Here is a 12708-nt window from a genome sequence, read left to right as displayed (position 1 = left end):
GGATAGTAATGAGAGTTCTGACACTCCACTAGACCTCCACCAATAAACTGGGAGTAGTAGGAGTGCCTTGTTACTGTGATATGGCCTCCACGGACCCCATGGGAGTGAAGTCCTACCTCCCTGCTTTACTTTCTTTGACCCCCACCACACGGGATGGGGGAATTGGGGCTGGTATGAAGTAGAATTCTAGGGTACCCACTTGGCCTTTGCTGGCATGAGTGGGGTTGGGGCCAAAGTTTTTTTTTTTTTTTTTCCCTGTGGTGCTTGGCTGAAGAAGAGTGCTTACTGTCTAAAAGTTTTTTTATATTGCTAGGGTGCCTCTTTCTTGGTTTTATGGATAGAAATACTAGTTCTTCCTCTTTTCCTTCTTTCCTTCCTTCCTTCCTTCTTTCCTTTTCTTTCTTTCCCTTTCCTTTCTTTTCTTCCATTTCTTTCCATTCCTCTGCCTTCTTTCTTTGCTCCCATCGACTTTCTGATTTTCTGGCTTCCTCACCTCCAAATCTGGTATAGATGAGCAAAAAGAAAACCCAAGAATCTTACCACCAGTTCATTCCGTGAGTCCCTAGCCAGTCTGTATTCTTCTTTCCAATTCTTAGAGTATTACTATTTGTTTTATAGAGAATGCTCGTGTTTTCAGTAGTACTTAGCAGAAGGAATATAGAGGAGGAAAAAATAATCTTCCCAAGAGTATAAATCATCTGCTCTCTTTTTTTATTGATAGTGTTAGCTTATATTTATTCACTTAGAATATTTAACCATTTTAAACATATTCACTTCATAACTTTTATCCAATAGGCTTATTACTTACTCAAGTGGGGAAAAGCATGTTAGTTAACCATTTATTCTGTCTGCTTACACTTTCTTAATTGTAGATGGGCTCCCCATGTGTTTTGTGAGTTTGAATGTGAACTCAAATTTAGTAGGTCTTCCTATGTCAAAATCCTGTTTGGCCAGTGTGAAGAGTATAGCCCACCAGACAGTTTTTTTCCTTATTTTTCCAAATTCTCCAAGAATTTCATTGACCCCTGGAATGAACTATATTTTATGTTGATATTTTCATATTAAAGCTCTTCTGACTATGCAGAGATTATAGATTTAAACTCTGAATTTATGTAGGGGCAATCCTATGATAATACTTTCCAAGAGTAAAAAAAAAATCATCCATAGGCCAGGCCAATTAGAATATATTCTTGGTCTTTTCCTTGTGCTGCTCAGAACTCTTTTCTAAACACACCTTCAACGAAGGAGTAGGCTCTGAGGGTCTCAAGTACTTGGGATCTAATTCTAATTAACACTGTTGCAGGAAATAATTTCTCTCTAATGGCCTGTATCCTTTCGATTACTTGAAATCACTTCTCATCAGTGTTCTTCTCCCAAGGCTTCTACTCTTTCAGATGCCATGAGATCATTTGTTTGTCTTAAAGAATACTTCCAGAATTCATAGGTATTTTTATTAGAAGAATCCCCAATTACCTATATTTCAACATTGTCAGTAATAAAGTAAATCTTCTTCTAATTTTTTACTTGGATCCACAATCCACGTCCATAGAAGAAGTAGTCAAGAAATCAAACAATGCATTGCATTGGGTAAGTGTGCTGCAAAAGCCTCTTTAAAATGATAAAACACAAAGACGTCACTTTGAGGACTAAGGTGCACCTGACCCAAGCCATGGTGTTTTCAATCACCTCATATGCATACAAAAGCTGGATAATGAATGAAAAAGACCAAACAAGAACTTATGACTTTGAATTGCAGTGTTGGTGAAGAATGTTGAATACACCATGGACTGCCAGAAGAATTAACAAATCTTTCTTGGAAAAAAGTACAGTCAGAATGCTCCTTAGAAACAAGGATGGCAAGACTTCATCTCGCAAACTTTGTAAATGTTATCAGGTGGGATAAGTCCCTAGAGAAGAACATCATGCTTAGCAAAGTAGGGGTCAGCAAAAAAGAGGAAGACCCTCAATGACATGGATTGAAACAGTGGCTGCAACAGTAGGCTCAAGCACAACAATTATGGGGATGGCACTGGACCAGTCAGTGTTTCATTCTGTTGTAGGTAGGGTTGCTATGTGTCAGGCTCAATGGAACCCAACACTGGCAACTCATAGGTGTCATGTGATGATCAACTGAGATAGTATATAAAGATACAATTTGTAAACCATATAGTGATTATCAAATATGTTTGGCTTTCTTGTCATCATTATCATAATCATCATATGATACAGTCTTATATTAGTTTTTTTTGTTTGTTTTCAAAAAGAATTGACAGGGCCTTGAGGAATGATGAAGTTATAAAGTACCAAAGTTAGGTAAACATTGTTTAAAGCATATTTGTTATTAAATTCTATTTCACACTACCATTTTTTCCACACTATTTCAAAAACATAACTTCCCTTTGGGGTATGGCTTTCTCCTTCAAACACTAGACATCAAAAGATCAAGATGATTGTCTCAAATAAGAATTTGATATCAGTAAAAATGATGACTGGTAAAAATTATGAATTAAATACTATCCTGAAACTTTAAAAATATTACTTAAATATGTTACTTTACTTTTATGTTTTGTACATTTTCATATTTATGAAGTTAAATGGAAGAAGTATGAATTTGATAGAATTATTCATTTTATAGAAAAAGAAAAATATGTTATTAAGAATAATTTTAGTCTGAATCAAATAATAATTATTTTATAAGGAAAAGATGGAGAGTCCCATTTTCTTGTTTTCTATGTCGATTTATTTTCAGTTTTTAAAGCAAATGTTATAAAAACAAAGAAATGTGTACTATAATATTTCAAACATAACCGTATTCACAATGGACAGTGAAAAACAGATTTTTTTCTTATAAAAAGTCAAAACAATGACCTTATATATTTTGAGAGCTTTCAAAAATATGTATTCTCATGTTTTATTGAGTGGTGTTATGGATTGAATTATGTCCCTCAAAAATGTGTGTCAACTTGGCTAGATCATGATTCCTAATATTGAGTGGTTGGCCTCCATTTTGTGATCTAATGTAATCATCTCATGCATAGTAAATCCTAATCTCTATTGTGTTAATGAGGCAGGACTAGATGAAGTTGTATTAATGAGGCAGGACATTTCTACAGGATTAGACTCTGTCTTGATTCAAACTCTTTTGAGGTATGAAAAAAGACAGGTGAGCAGATAGGAGGGGGACTTTATGTCACCAAGAAAGAAGAGCCTGGAAAGCAGTGAATTCTTTGGACCCAGGGTCCTGATAATGAGAAAATCATAGAACCAAGGGGAAGATTTTTGACAAGGACTTTGTTTTTTTTTTGCCCCACAGGCAACAGAAAGAGAAAGCCTTCCCCTAGAGCCAGCAACCTGAATTTAGACTGATAGCCCCTCAGACTGTGAGAGAATACATTTCTGTTCGTTGAAGCCATCTGTTTGTGGTATTTCTGTTATAGCAGCACTAGATTACTAAAACAGGTGGTGTAGATTATGTAGCAAGACTTGGAGATTGGTAAACGAATACATAGAGCAAAGACATACAGTTAGCAGTGTTGTTGGAAAAAACCTCTATTTATATAAACACGGATATCCATTTTTCAGTGTAGGTCTTGAACCACTAACATTGAGCGGGAATTCTGAACTTTGATTTAATATACTGAGACAAAGAAATATTAATGGGGGGACCAGATTTTGATATTTGTAACATGGTGAAATATGCTGCATTTACATGGTTAGGGGCATGAATCTATTTGGTTTCTGAGTTCAGTTAATGAGCTCACTGAATTTATTCACTGTTTAGTCTTTAAGTTTGGATAGTTTGTAGTGAAAGTTCACATTGTACGAAATAACCATTACTAGATATAAGAAATTATCTCCATCTGTTTAACTTCGAAGTTTGAATATAGTTTTAATAGCAAAGGATAAAGTGAGTCCCTTTACTATGGTTGTCATTATCACGAGGAAAAGTCAAGAAACCTTTAGGAACTTACCTGTCGCCTCCTCAGTTTCTGCATTGCTGACATTACCTCCTTATTTCTTAATGTGTAGATCAAGGGATTTAAGAGAGGGGTGAAAACAATATAAAATATTGAAAGAACTTTATCCACTGGGAAGTTGCTGAAAGGCGAGGCATAGATGAAGATGGTGGGCCCAAAGAAGAGGGTCACCACTGTGACATGGGCAGTCAGGGTGGCCCGAGCCTTGACCATCCCTGCTGAGGATTGACATCGCAGGGTGACCAAGATGACCGTGTAGGAGATGAGCAAGAGCACAAATCCGCTCATAGCCATTAGACCACTGTCTGAAAGCATCAGTATCTCAAGTATATAGGTGTCAGTGCAGGCAAGTTTGATAACTAAGGGAAGGTCACAGAAAAAGCTGTCCACTTTATTTGGACCACAGAATGGAAGGTTTATTGTGAAGACCAACTGGCTTACTGAATGCAGGACTCCAATGAGCCAGGACCCTACAACAAGGCCTGTACACTTGCGTACATTCATGATGATTGCATAATGCAAAGGCCGACAAATGGCTACATATCTGTCATATGCCATGGCCACAAGGAGCATTGTTTCACCACCAGCAAAGGCATGCAGAAAGAATATCTGGGCCATGCAGCCCTCAAAGGAAATGGTCTTCTGCTCCTTGAGGAAGTCAACAATCATTTTGGGAGTGGCAAAGGTGGATAGACACACATCGATAAAGGAGAGGTTGGTGAGCAGGAAGTACATGGGTGTGTGTAGAGCAGGTTCAGAGAGGACTGTTAGCACAATGAGGAGGTTTCCCAGCACAATGGATGAATAGAAAAGTGCGAAAAATGCAAAGTAGGAAAGTTGTAGCTCTCAAGGCCCTGAAAGACTGTGCAACACAAATTGAGTCACTCTTGAGTTATTTCCTTGGTCCATGATTTCAAGTTTCAGAGATCAGATCAGAAAATTACCTGTAAAGTGAAAAAGAAATGGAAATATCATAGGATTGTAGGAGTAAGTGAGCAAAGCCAAATCTGGCATCAAATCTCACTCCATTTGCTTATGTGCTACAGATCCTCACATTGTTGTTGTGTGCTATTGAGTAGGATCCGACTCAATGGACCTTGTAGGACAGAGCATAACTGCCCAAAGTGTTTCCTAGGCTGCAGTCTTTAAGAAAAGAATTTTTTTTTTCTTTTTTTAAGGGAGTAGAATTCCAAGTTTTCCTCCCATGAACCCATTTGTGGTTCTGAATTGCCAACCTTTCAGTTAGCAGCTGAGTGCTGAACCCTTGCGTCACCAGGGCTCCTTTAGATCCTCATAAGCATGTAAATACACGTTATCTGCAATCATTTCTTTTGTAGTGACTGTGTATGCTTGGCTTTCATCCCTACATCCCAGCATGACAGCTATATTCTAAAAATACAATTTTTAGATCTCATCACCACCACTTTAAAATTCCTAGTAAATAGGACAATGACGCTCTAGAGTCAAAACGATAGATTTCGAATTTCATCTCTTGTTATTTCCAGCAGCATGACCTTGGACAAGCTTATTAAGTTCTCTGTACCTCTGGTTTTGCATCTGTAAATCATGGAAATAATGGTGGATGCCTCATAGAATTGTCTTAAGAATTAAAAGTTATATAAAGTGAAATATTTAGAATAGTGCCAGGCCCTTAGATATTAGGTACTATGCCTTTTTTCGATCTATGATGAAAGTATTTCCAGGTGCAAATTAACATGGTAGACAAAATATCAAAGTATTTTCTCATTCTACTTAATAGGATACTTCATGCACTTAAGTGGCATCTATTTATATTTGAGCATGTTAATATTTGAGTTGATATCATATTTTTATCATTCTTTTTTTAATGGGCAAAGTTTTATTCTTTTTTGTATCCCACATAACTCTTAGTTTTTCTGCGTTTTTCTTCCTTCTTGTCTCTGATTTTTCCTCAAGGTGGTTTCTGTGTATGTGTCTTCAATCTAATTGATTCTGTCTTACAGTGTTTCAAATTTGCCCCTAATACCTTCTATTCAGTTGCCCATTTCTGAAATTTTGTTGTTTATCTTTTGGATTTCTAGTTACTATTTTTGTACGATTTCTAATTGTTTAGTTATTTTGACATTTTTTCTTGTATTTTTTTCTGAAATTTTCTGTTGCTTTGTCTATATTTTCCTTGACTTTGGCTACGTTTTCTTTGGTTTTGTCTGTGTTCTCCATGATTTATTCTGGTTTTTATTTATTTTTATTTTTTATTACTCTAACTTTAGATGATGGTTTACAGAACAAACTAACTCCTCTTAAACAATTAGTACACATATTGTTTTGTGACATTGGTTACTAGCCCACTAACATATCAACACTCTCCCTTCTCAACCTTCGGTTCCCTATTACCAGCTTTCCTGTCCCCTCCTGCCTTCTAGCCCTTGCCCCTGGACTGGTATGCCCTTTTCATTTCATTTTGTTTTATGGGCCTTTCTAATTTTTGGTTGAAGGGTGAACATCAGTAGTGACTTCATTATTGAGATGAAAGAGTGTCCAGGAGCCATACTCTCAGCCTTTGTCCTGTCTGTCAGGACATTAAGTTTGGTCTTTTTTCTGAGTTAATTTATTAGGTGTTCTTAATTTAGACTATTTTTAAAGTTATGATGGCTCTTCCTTACCCAGTGACTCTGAATTTGAGTTAATTTAATATGTGATCTTCTGTATGAAGTACAAAAATGTCATATTTGCTGTTATGATCAACTTTTCTTGCCTATAATTTATGTAAACACATTTTATGATTCTGAAGGAAAGGGACTATATTTTGCCTTTTTTTTATTTGTTTGTTTTTCAGAATATATGGCTGATAGATTATGTCCAATAACATTTGTAGATCTAAATGCATTTTTAGTTTCCTATCAGTTAAGAGAAAAGTTTTTTTTTTTCACTTTACAAGCTAATTATGTCTGTGTACTTTGGAGAAAACTCTAGAAAAAGCTGTTTCTTAGAGTCTTAGAATTTTTTGAAAGAAAAATAAAAATAGTTCTGTTTTGGTAAATTTTTGACTTTTAATTTAGTATGAAAATGAATGTACTAAGATAATTAGAAGAAACTAACCAGAACACAAGATAAAAGAATACCTGGATGCAACAACATATAGACCTTACCTTCAGAAATGTGGTTTCCAATTTTTTTTTTCATTGCATTCACTCCTCTAACAGCAAAGGACTATGACCAGGTAAATTCATTTACCTGTAAATTATATACATATGCACTAAAATATTACAAAAAAAAAATAACAAAAAAAATACATATAATATAAAATAGAATTGAAATTTATCAAAAATATTTTATAAACATCAAGAGAACTACTACTATTTTTCTCACATTCAAGCAGCTCACCTGCTGGGATACATACATGCATCCTACTTTGCATTCTACTGATGAAGAAATGGAAGTGACTCATCTTCTGGAGAGAAATTTCAGAAAAGCCTGAAGTGAGAGAGTTAGGTCATTGCATGTAGCATTCTGTTTCTGGAAGAGAAGACAGGAAGTCATTGTCCAGCAGTGGGATGATTTGCCTAGGTTTCCTGAGTGATGCAAAATGTTAAGCCTAAAAGCCGGCAGTTTGAAATCACCCAGAGGCTCCTAAGAAGGCAAGCTTGACCATCTGCTTCCAAAGAGTCACAACCTTGAAAATCCTAAGGATCAGTTCTACTCTTCACCCATGGTGTCATCATGACTCGGAATTGACTGTCAACAGCAGCCGACAATAACAACAAAGATGCTTTCCCTCCCTGGTCAAAATAGTCAAGAGGGTAAAGTTTATCTATAGTTCCTTCTGTCTCTACTTTCCTTTGTTCACCAAAAAAGTCACTTAATTTCTCCCCTTGTCTCTGCTCCATTTTAGGATTCCAAGATTATCAGACACCTTTCTCCAGACAGCTAGTGAAACCTGCAGTCGGACAAAGTAAATATTTTTAACTGTTCAAAACTCTGTTTCTTTTCCTGGAGTGAAATAAAAGTGCTATAGGAGTCTGAAACTCATTTGCTAAAGTCACCTCCATAGAGATCTCTTTTTACTATCACAACAGTATATATATACATAGAAAACCTTCTACAAGCCTGTGCCAGTTTTAACACTGGTTATCTTTGGATGAGAGTCATTTTATTCTGTATACATTTCTGTATTTCCTGAGGTATTTGTTTTTCTGCAATGAGCATGTATTATCTTTTTAATCAAGGGGCCCTGTTGGTGTAGTGGTTAAGCACTCAGCTGCTTATAGAAAGTTTGGCGGTTCAAATCCACCAGCTATTCTAAAGAAGAAAAGACCTGGCGATCTGCTTCTGTAAATATTATAGACTAGGACACCCTATGGGGAAATTTTACCCTGTCCTATAGTGCGGCTAGGATTCAGAATTGACTTGAGGGCATTCATCAGATTTAAGAAGAAAAAAACAGTAAGGCTCTTTTGAATGATAATTTTTTAATTTAGAAAAATCAAGTAGGCAATATGATAAAATTAAAAATTATCTTTAATTAAAACACACACACATATATAACTATATATATAATTATTATCCCTGTGTGTTCTAATTAAAGGATATATACGTATATATATCACTATAATACAGTACATATTGTTTTATAACCTAAAATTCAACAATTATGACAAATATTTATCCATGTCAATAGAGTATGTCACCCTCTAAAAATGTATTTTTGGTATTTTATTATATGGATGTTTTCAATTTTCCCTATTATTATTATATAATAACCATATTTTTAGCTAAAACTTTATGGGCATACATAATTATTTAAGGCACGCCTACAACTAAGACCAGTTAATGACTATTATTCAAATTTACTTACCAAAGACTAAGGCCAAAGAGGAAGAAATTGAAGGTTTTTACCAACTTCTACAGTCTGAAATTGATCAAACATGTAATCAAGATGCATTGATAATTACTGGTGATTAGAATGTGAAAGTTGGAAAAAAAGAAGAAGGATTGGTAGATGGAAGATATGGCCTTGGTGATAGAAATAATGCCAGAGATAGCATGATTAAATTTTGCAAGATCAACAACTTCTGCATTGCAAATAACTTTTTTTCATCAACATAAATGGCTACTATACCCGTGGGTCTCCTCACATGGAACACACAGGAATCAACTCAACTACATCTATGGAAATAGACAACGGAAAAGCTCAATATCATTATTTAGAACAAGGCCAGGGGCTGACTGCCGATCAGACCATCAATTACGCATATGCAAGTTGAAGACGAAACTGAAGACAGAACAAGCCCAAGAGAGCCAAAATATGACATTGAATATATCCCACCTGAATTTAGAGACCATCTCAAGAATAGATTTGACAGGTTGAACGCTAATGACTGAAGACCAGACAAGTTGTGGAATGACATCAAGGACATCATACATGAAGAAAGCAAGAGGTCATTAAAAAGGCAGGAGAGAAAGAAAAGACATAAATGGATGTGAGAAGAGACTCTGAACCTTGTTCATGAACGTCGAGTAGCTAAAGTAAAAGGAAAAAATGATGAAGTAAAAAAGCTGAACAGAAGATTTCAAAGGGTGCCTTGAAGAGGACAAAGTAAAATATCACAATAATGTGCAAAGACCTCGAGATAGAAAACCAAAAAGGAGGAACATGCTCAGTATTTCTCAAGCTGAAGGAACTGAAGAAAAAATTAAAGCCTTGTTGCAATACTGAAGGGTTCTAAGGGGGAAATATTAAACAATGCAGGAAGCATCAAAAGAAGACTGAAGGAATACACAGGGTCACTATGCCAAAAAAGAACTGGTCGATGTTCAACCATTTCAGGAGGTAACATACGATCAGGAACCAATGATACTGAAGGAAGAAGTCCAAGCTACACTGAAGGCATTGGTGAAAAATAAGGCTCCAGGAACTAATGGAATACCAGCTGAGATGTTTCAACAAATGAATGCAGTGCTCAAAGTGCTCACTCCTCTATGCCAAGAAATTTGGAAGGTGGCTACTTGGCCAACCGACTGGAAGAGATTCATATTTACATCTATTCACAAGACTGGTGATCCAACTGAATGCAGGAATTATCGAACAATGTCATTAATATCACACACAAGCAAAATTTTGCTGAAGATCAAATTATCGAACAATGTCATTAATATCACACGGAAGCAAAATTTTGCTGAAGATCATTCAGAATTGGCTGTAGCAGCATATCTACAGGGAACTGCCAGAAATTCAAGCCAGATTTAGAAGAGGATGTGGAACCAGGGATATCATTGCTAATGTCAGATGGATCCTGGCTGAAAACAGAGAATACCAGAAGAATGTTTACTTGTGTTTTATTGACTATGCAAAGGCATTTAACTGTGTGGATCATAACAAATTATGGATAACACTGTGGAAATGGGAATTCCAGAACACTTAATTGTGCTCATGAGGAATCTGTACTGAGATCAGGAGAGAGTTGTTCCAACAGAACAAGGGAATACTGCATGTTTCAAAGGCAGAAAAGGTGTGTGTCAGGGTTGTATCCTTTCACCATACTTATTTATCTGTATGCTAAACAAATAATTAAAACACCCAGACTATATGAACAAGATTGGGGCAACAGAATTGGAGGAAAGCTCATTAACAATCTGAGTTACACAAATGACACAACCTTGCTTGCTGAAAGTGAAGAGTACTGGAAGCACTTACTGATGAAGATCAAAGACCACAGCCTTCAGTATGGATTACACCTCAACATAAAGAGAAGAAACATCCTCACAACTGAACCAATAAGCAACATCGTATAAATGTAGAAACTATTGAGGTTATCAAGGATTTCATTTTACTTGGATCCACAATCAACACCCATGGAAGAAGGAGTCAAGAAGTCAAAAGACGCATTACATTGGGCAAATCGGCTGCAAGAGATCTCTTTAAAGTGCTAAAAAGCAAAGATTTCACCTTGAGTAAGGTGTGCCTGACCCAAGTCATGGTGTTTTCAATCGCCTCACATGCATGTGAAAGCTGGACAATGAATAAGGAAGACGGAAGAATTGACACCTTTGAATTGTAATGTTGGCAAAGAATACTGAATATACCATGGACTGCCGAAAGAACTAACAAATCTGTCTTGGAAGAAGTACAACCAGAACGCTCCTGGAAGCAAGGATGGCAAGGGTGCGTCTCACATACTTTAGACATGTTGTCAAGAGGGATCAGTCCCTGGAAAAAGTCATCATGCTTGGTAAAGGGTCAGCAAAAAAGAGGAAGACCCTCAATGAGACGGCTTGACACAGTTCCTGCAAAGATGGGCTCAAGCACAGCAATAATTGTAAGGATGGTGCAGGACTGTGCAGTGTTTTGTTCTGTCGTACATAGGGTTGCTGTAAGTCAGAACTGACTGGACGGCAAGTAACAACAACACAACAGCATATGTATACACTTCAAAAACTTTGTGTTCATTATGCCGCAACTCTTCACACTAAATTGATGTATGAGAATGCCCACGGTTCATCTCTCCCTTTCTTGGCAAGACAGTATGTCATACTTTTTATCTTTACTTATTTGCTACATGAAAGTGCATCTGATTGATGTTTCCATGCATTTAGTGATTACTAATGGGGTTGTCCACTTATTCATTCATGAATTAGCCATTTGTATTTTCTTCTCCTCAATTGCCTGTCCATGTCCTTTCACCATTTTTCTATTGGGCCCTCCATCTTCTTATTATTTACTTATAAAGACACTTTACCTATTAAGGTATTCCACAAACATTTTAATTTACTATTTTTCTTTTAATTTTATTTATGTCAAATTTTCTATAAAATCATTTAAAATGTTTTTTTAGAATTAAGATTATTTTCATAAATGGTTTCTGCCTTTGTTGTTCAGCTTAAAAAGCCTTTGCCTACCAATGTAGTTTCATTATTTAAAAAAATATAGTGAAAAGGTTTATAAATTAATAGATTCAGTTTTTCAAATAGCCTTTAAAACAATGGTGGCTATGGGAAAAGTATATTGAGTGAGTTGTTAAAAGTGAAAGTTTGAGAGGCCACGTCTTCAGATTTCACCTTTCCTGGACAAATGAGAGTGCCAGTGTTAGGTGAGGTTGATTAAGAAGGATGCCATTTCTATGGTAAGCAGAGCCTTACGTATTCTAAAACAAATAAAATTCCCTCATAAAAATTACAAGTACCAGCGAAGAGTTGAATGAGTATAAGGAATGAGGTTTTCAGCAGGCCTCTGAAATCATTGCACAAATTTCCAACTGTTTTATCTAGCTGGTACTTTTGCCTAGTATCAGCCTAAGGAGCCTTACAACTAGGCTGGTCTCTCTTGCATGTCCCTTGTAATTGGTCATATGTTATGTTTAACTTTAATCTCCTAAAATAAACCAAGCCTTAATACAAAAAAAGTTACCAAAGAAAGATTTTTTTTTTACTCATTTAGTTGCTATTTATTTTAAAATAAGGAAGCTGAAATTATGACCTCTCAGCCTGATTGAATTTCATTCTAAACTCCAGAAGCAACACAATCAAGCTTCTTTTCTCACCACAGTTAAGCCTGTGCCTTACAAATAGCCTGCTTATAAAAGCTCAAAAACTAGTTATCAAATTACTGAATAGATTCATAAATAATAATATGGATGATTATATGCAGGCATGAATGAATACAACACAGTTGTAGTAGGCAGAATAATGATTGATGAAATACAAATTGTTACCTTATCTTTCTGTCCTTGTTTATAAAAACCCATTGCCATCCAGT

At 36.0% G+C, this 12708-nt stretch overlaps 1 protein-coding gene across 1 annotated transcript; it reads right to left on the bottom strand.

The window, feature by feature from the left end:
- Window positions 1–3378: 3378 nt before the first annotated feature.
- On the bottom strand, window positions 3379–4962 carry LOC100668773 (olfactory receptor 4K15-like). The gene has a single exon (XM_064291926.1). It carries the CDS (start codon window positions 4710–4712, stop codon window positions 3960–3962), a length of 753 nt encoding a protein of 250 aa, XP_064147996.1. The 5' UTR covers window positions 4713–4962; the 3' UTR covers window positions 3379–3959.
- Window positions 4963–12708: the final 7746 nt, after the last annotated feature.

Source organism: Loxodonta africana, chromosome 10 (assembly GCF_030014295.1).
Source record: "Loxodonta africana isolate mLoxAfr1 chromosome 10, mLoxAfr1.hap2, whole genome shotgun sequence".
Classification (NCBI taxonomy): domain Eukaryota; kingdom Metazoa; phylum Chordata; class Mammalia; order Proboscidea; family Elephantidae; genus Loxodonta; species Loxodonta africana.
The sequence above is the reverse complement of the archived record's forward strand: the minus strand, read 5'-3'. Positions and strand labels throughout refer to the sequence as shown.

What these genes read in the sequence shown, in the direction of transcription:
- LOC100668773 (XM_064291926.1), bottom strand. Translation starts at nt 4,712, where the DNA reads ATGTACTTCCTGCTCACCAACCTCTCCTTTATCGATGTGTGTCTATCC.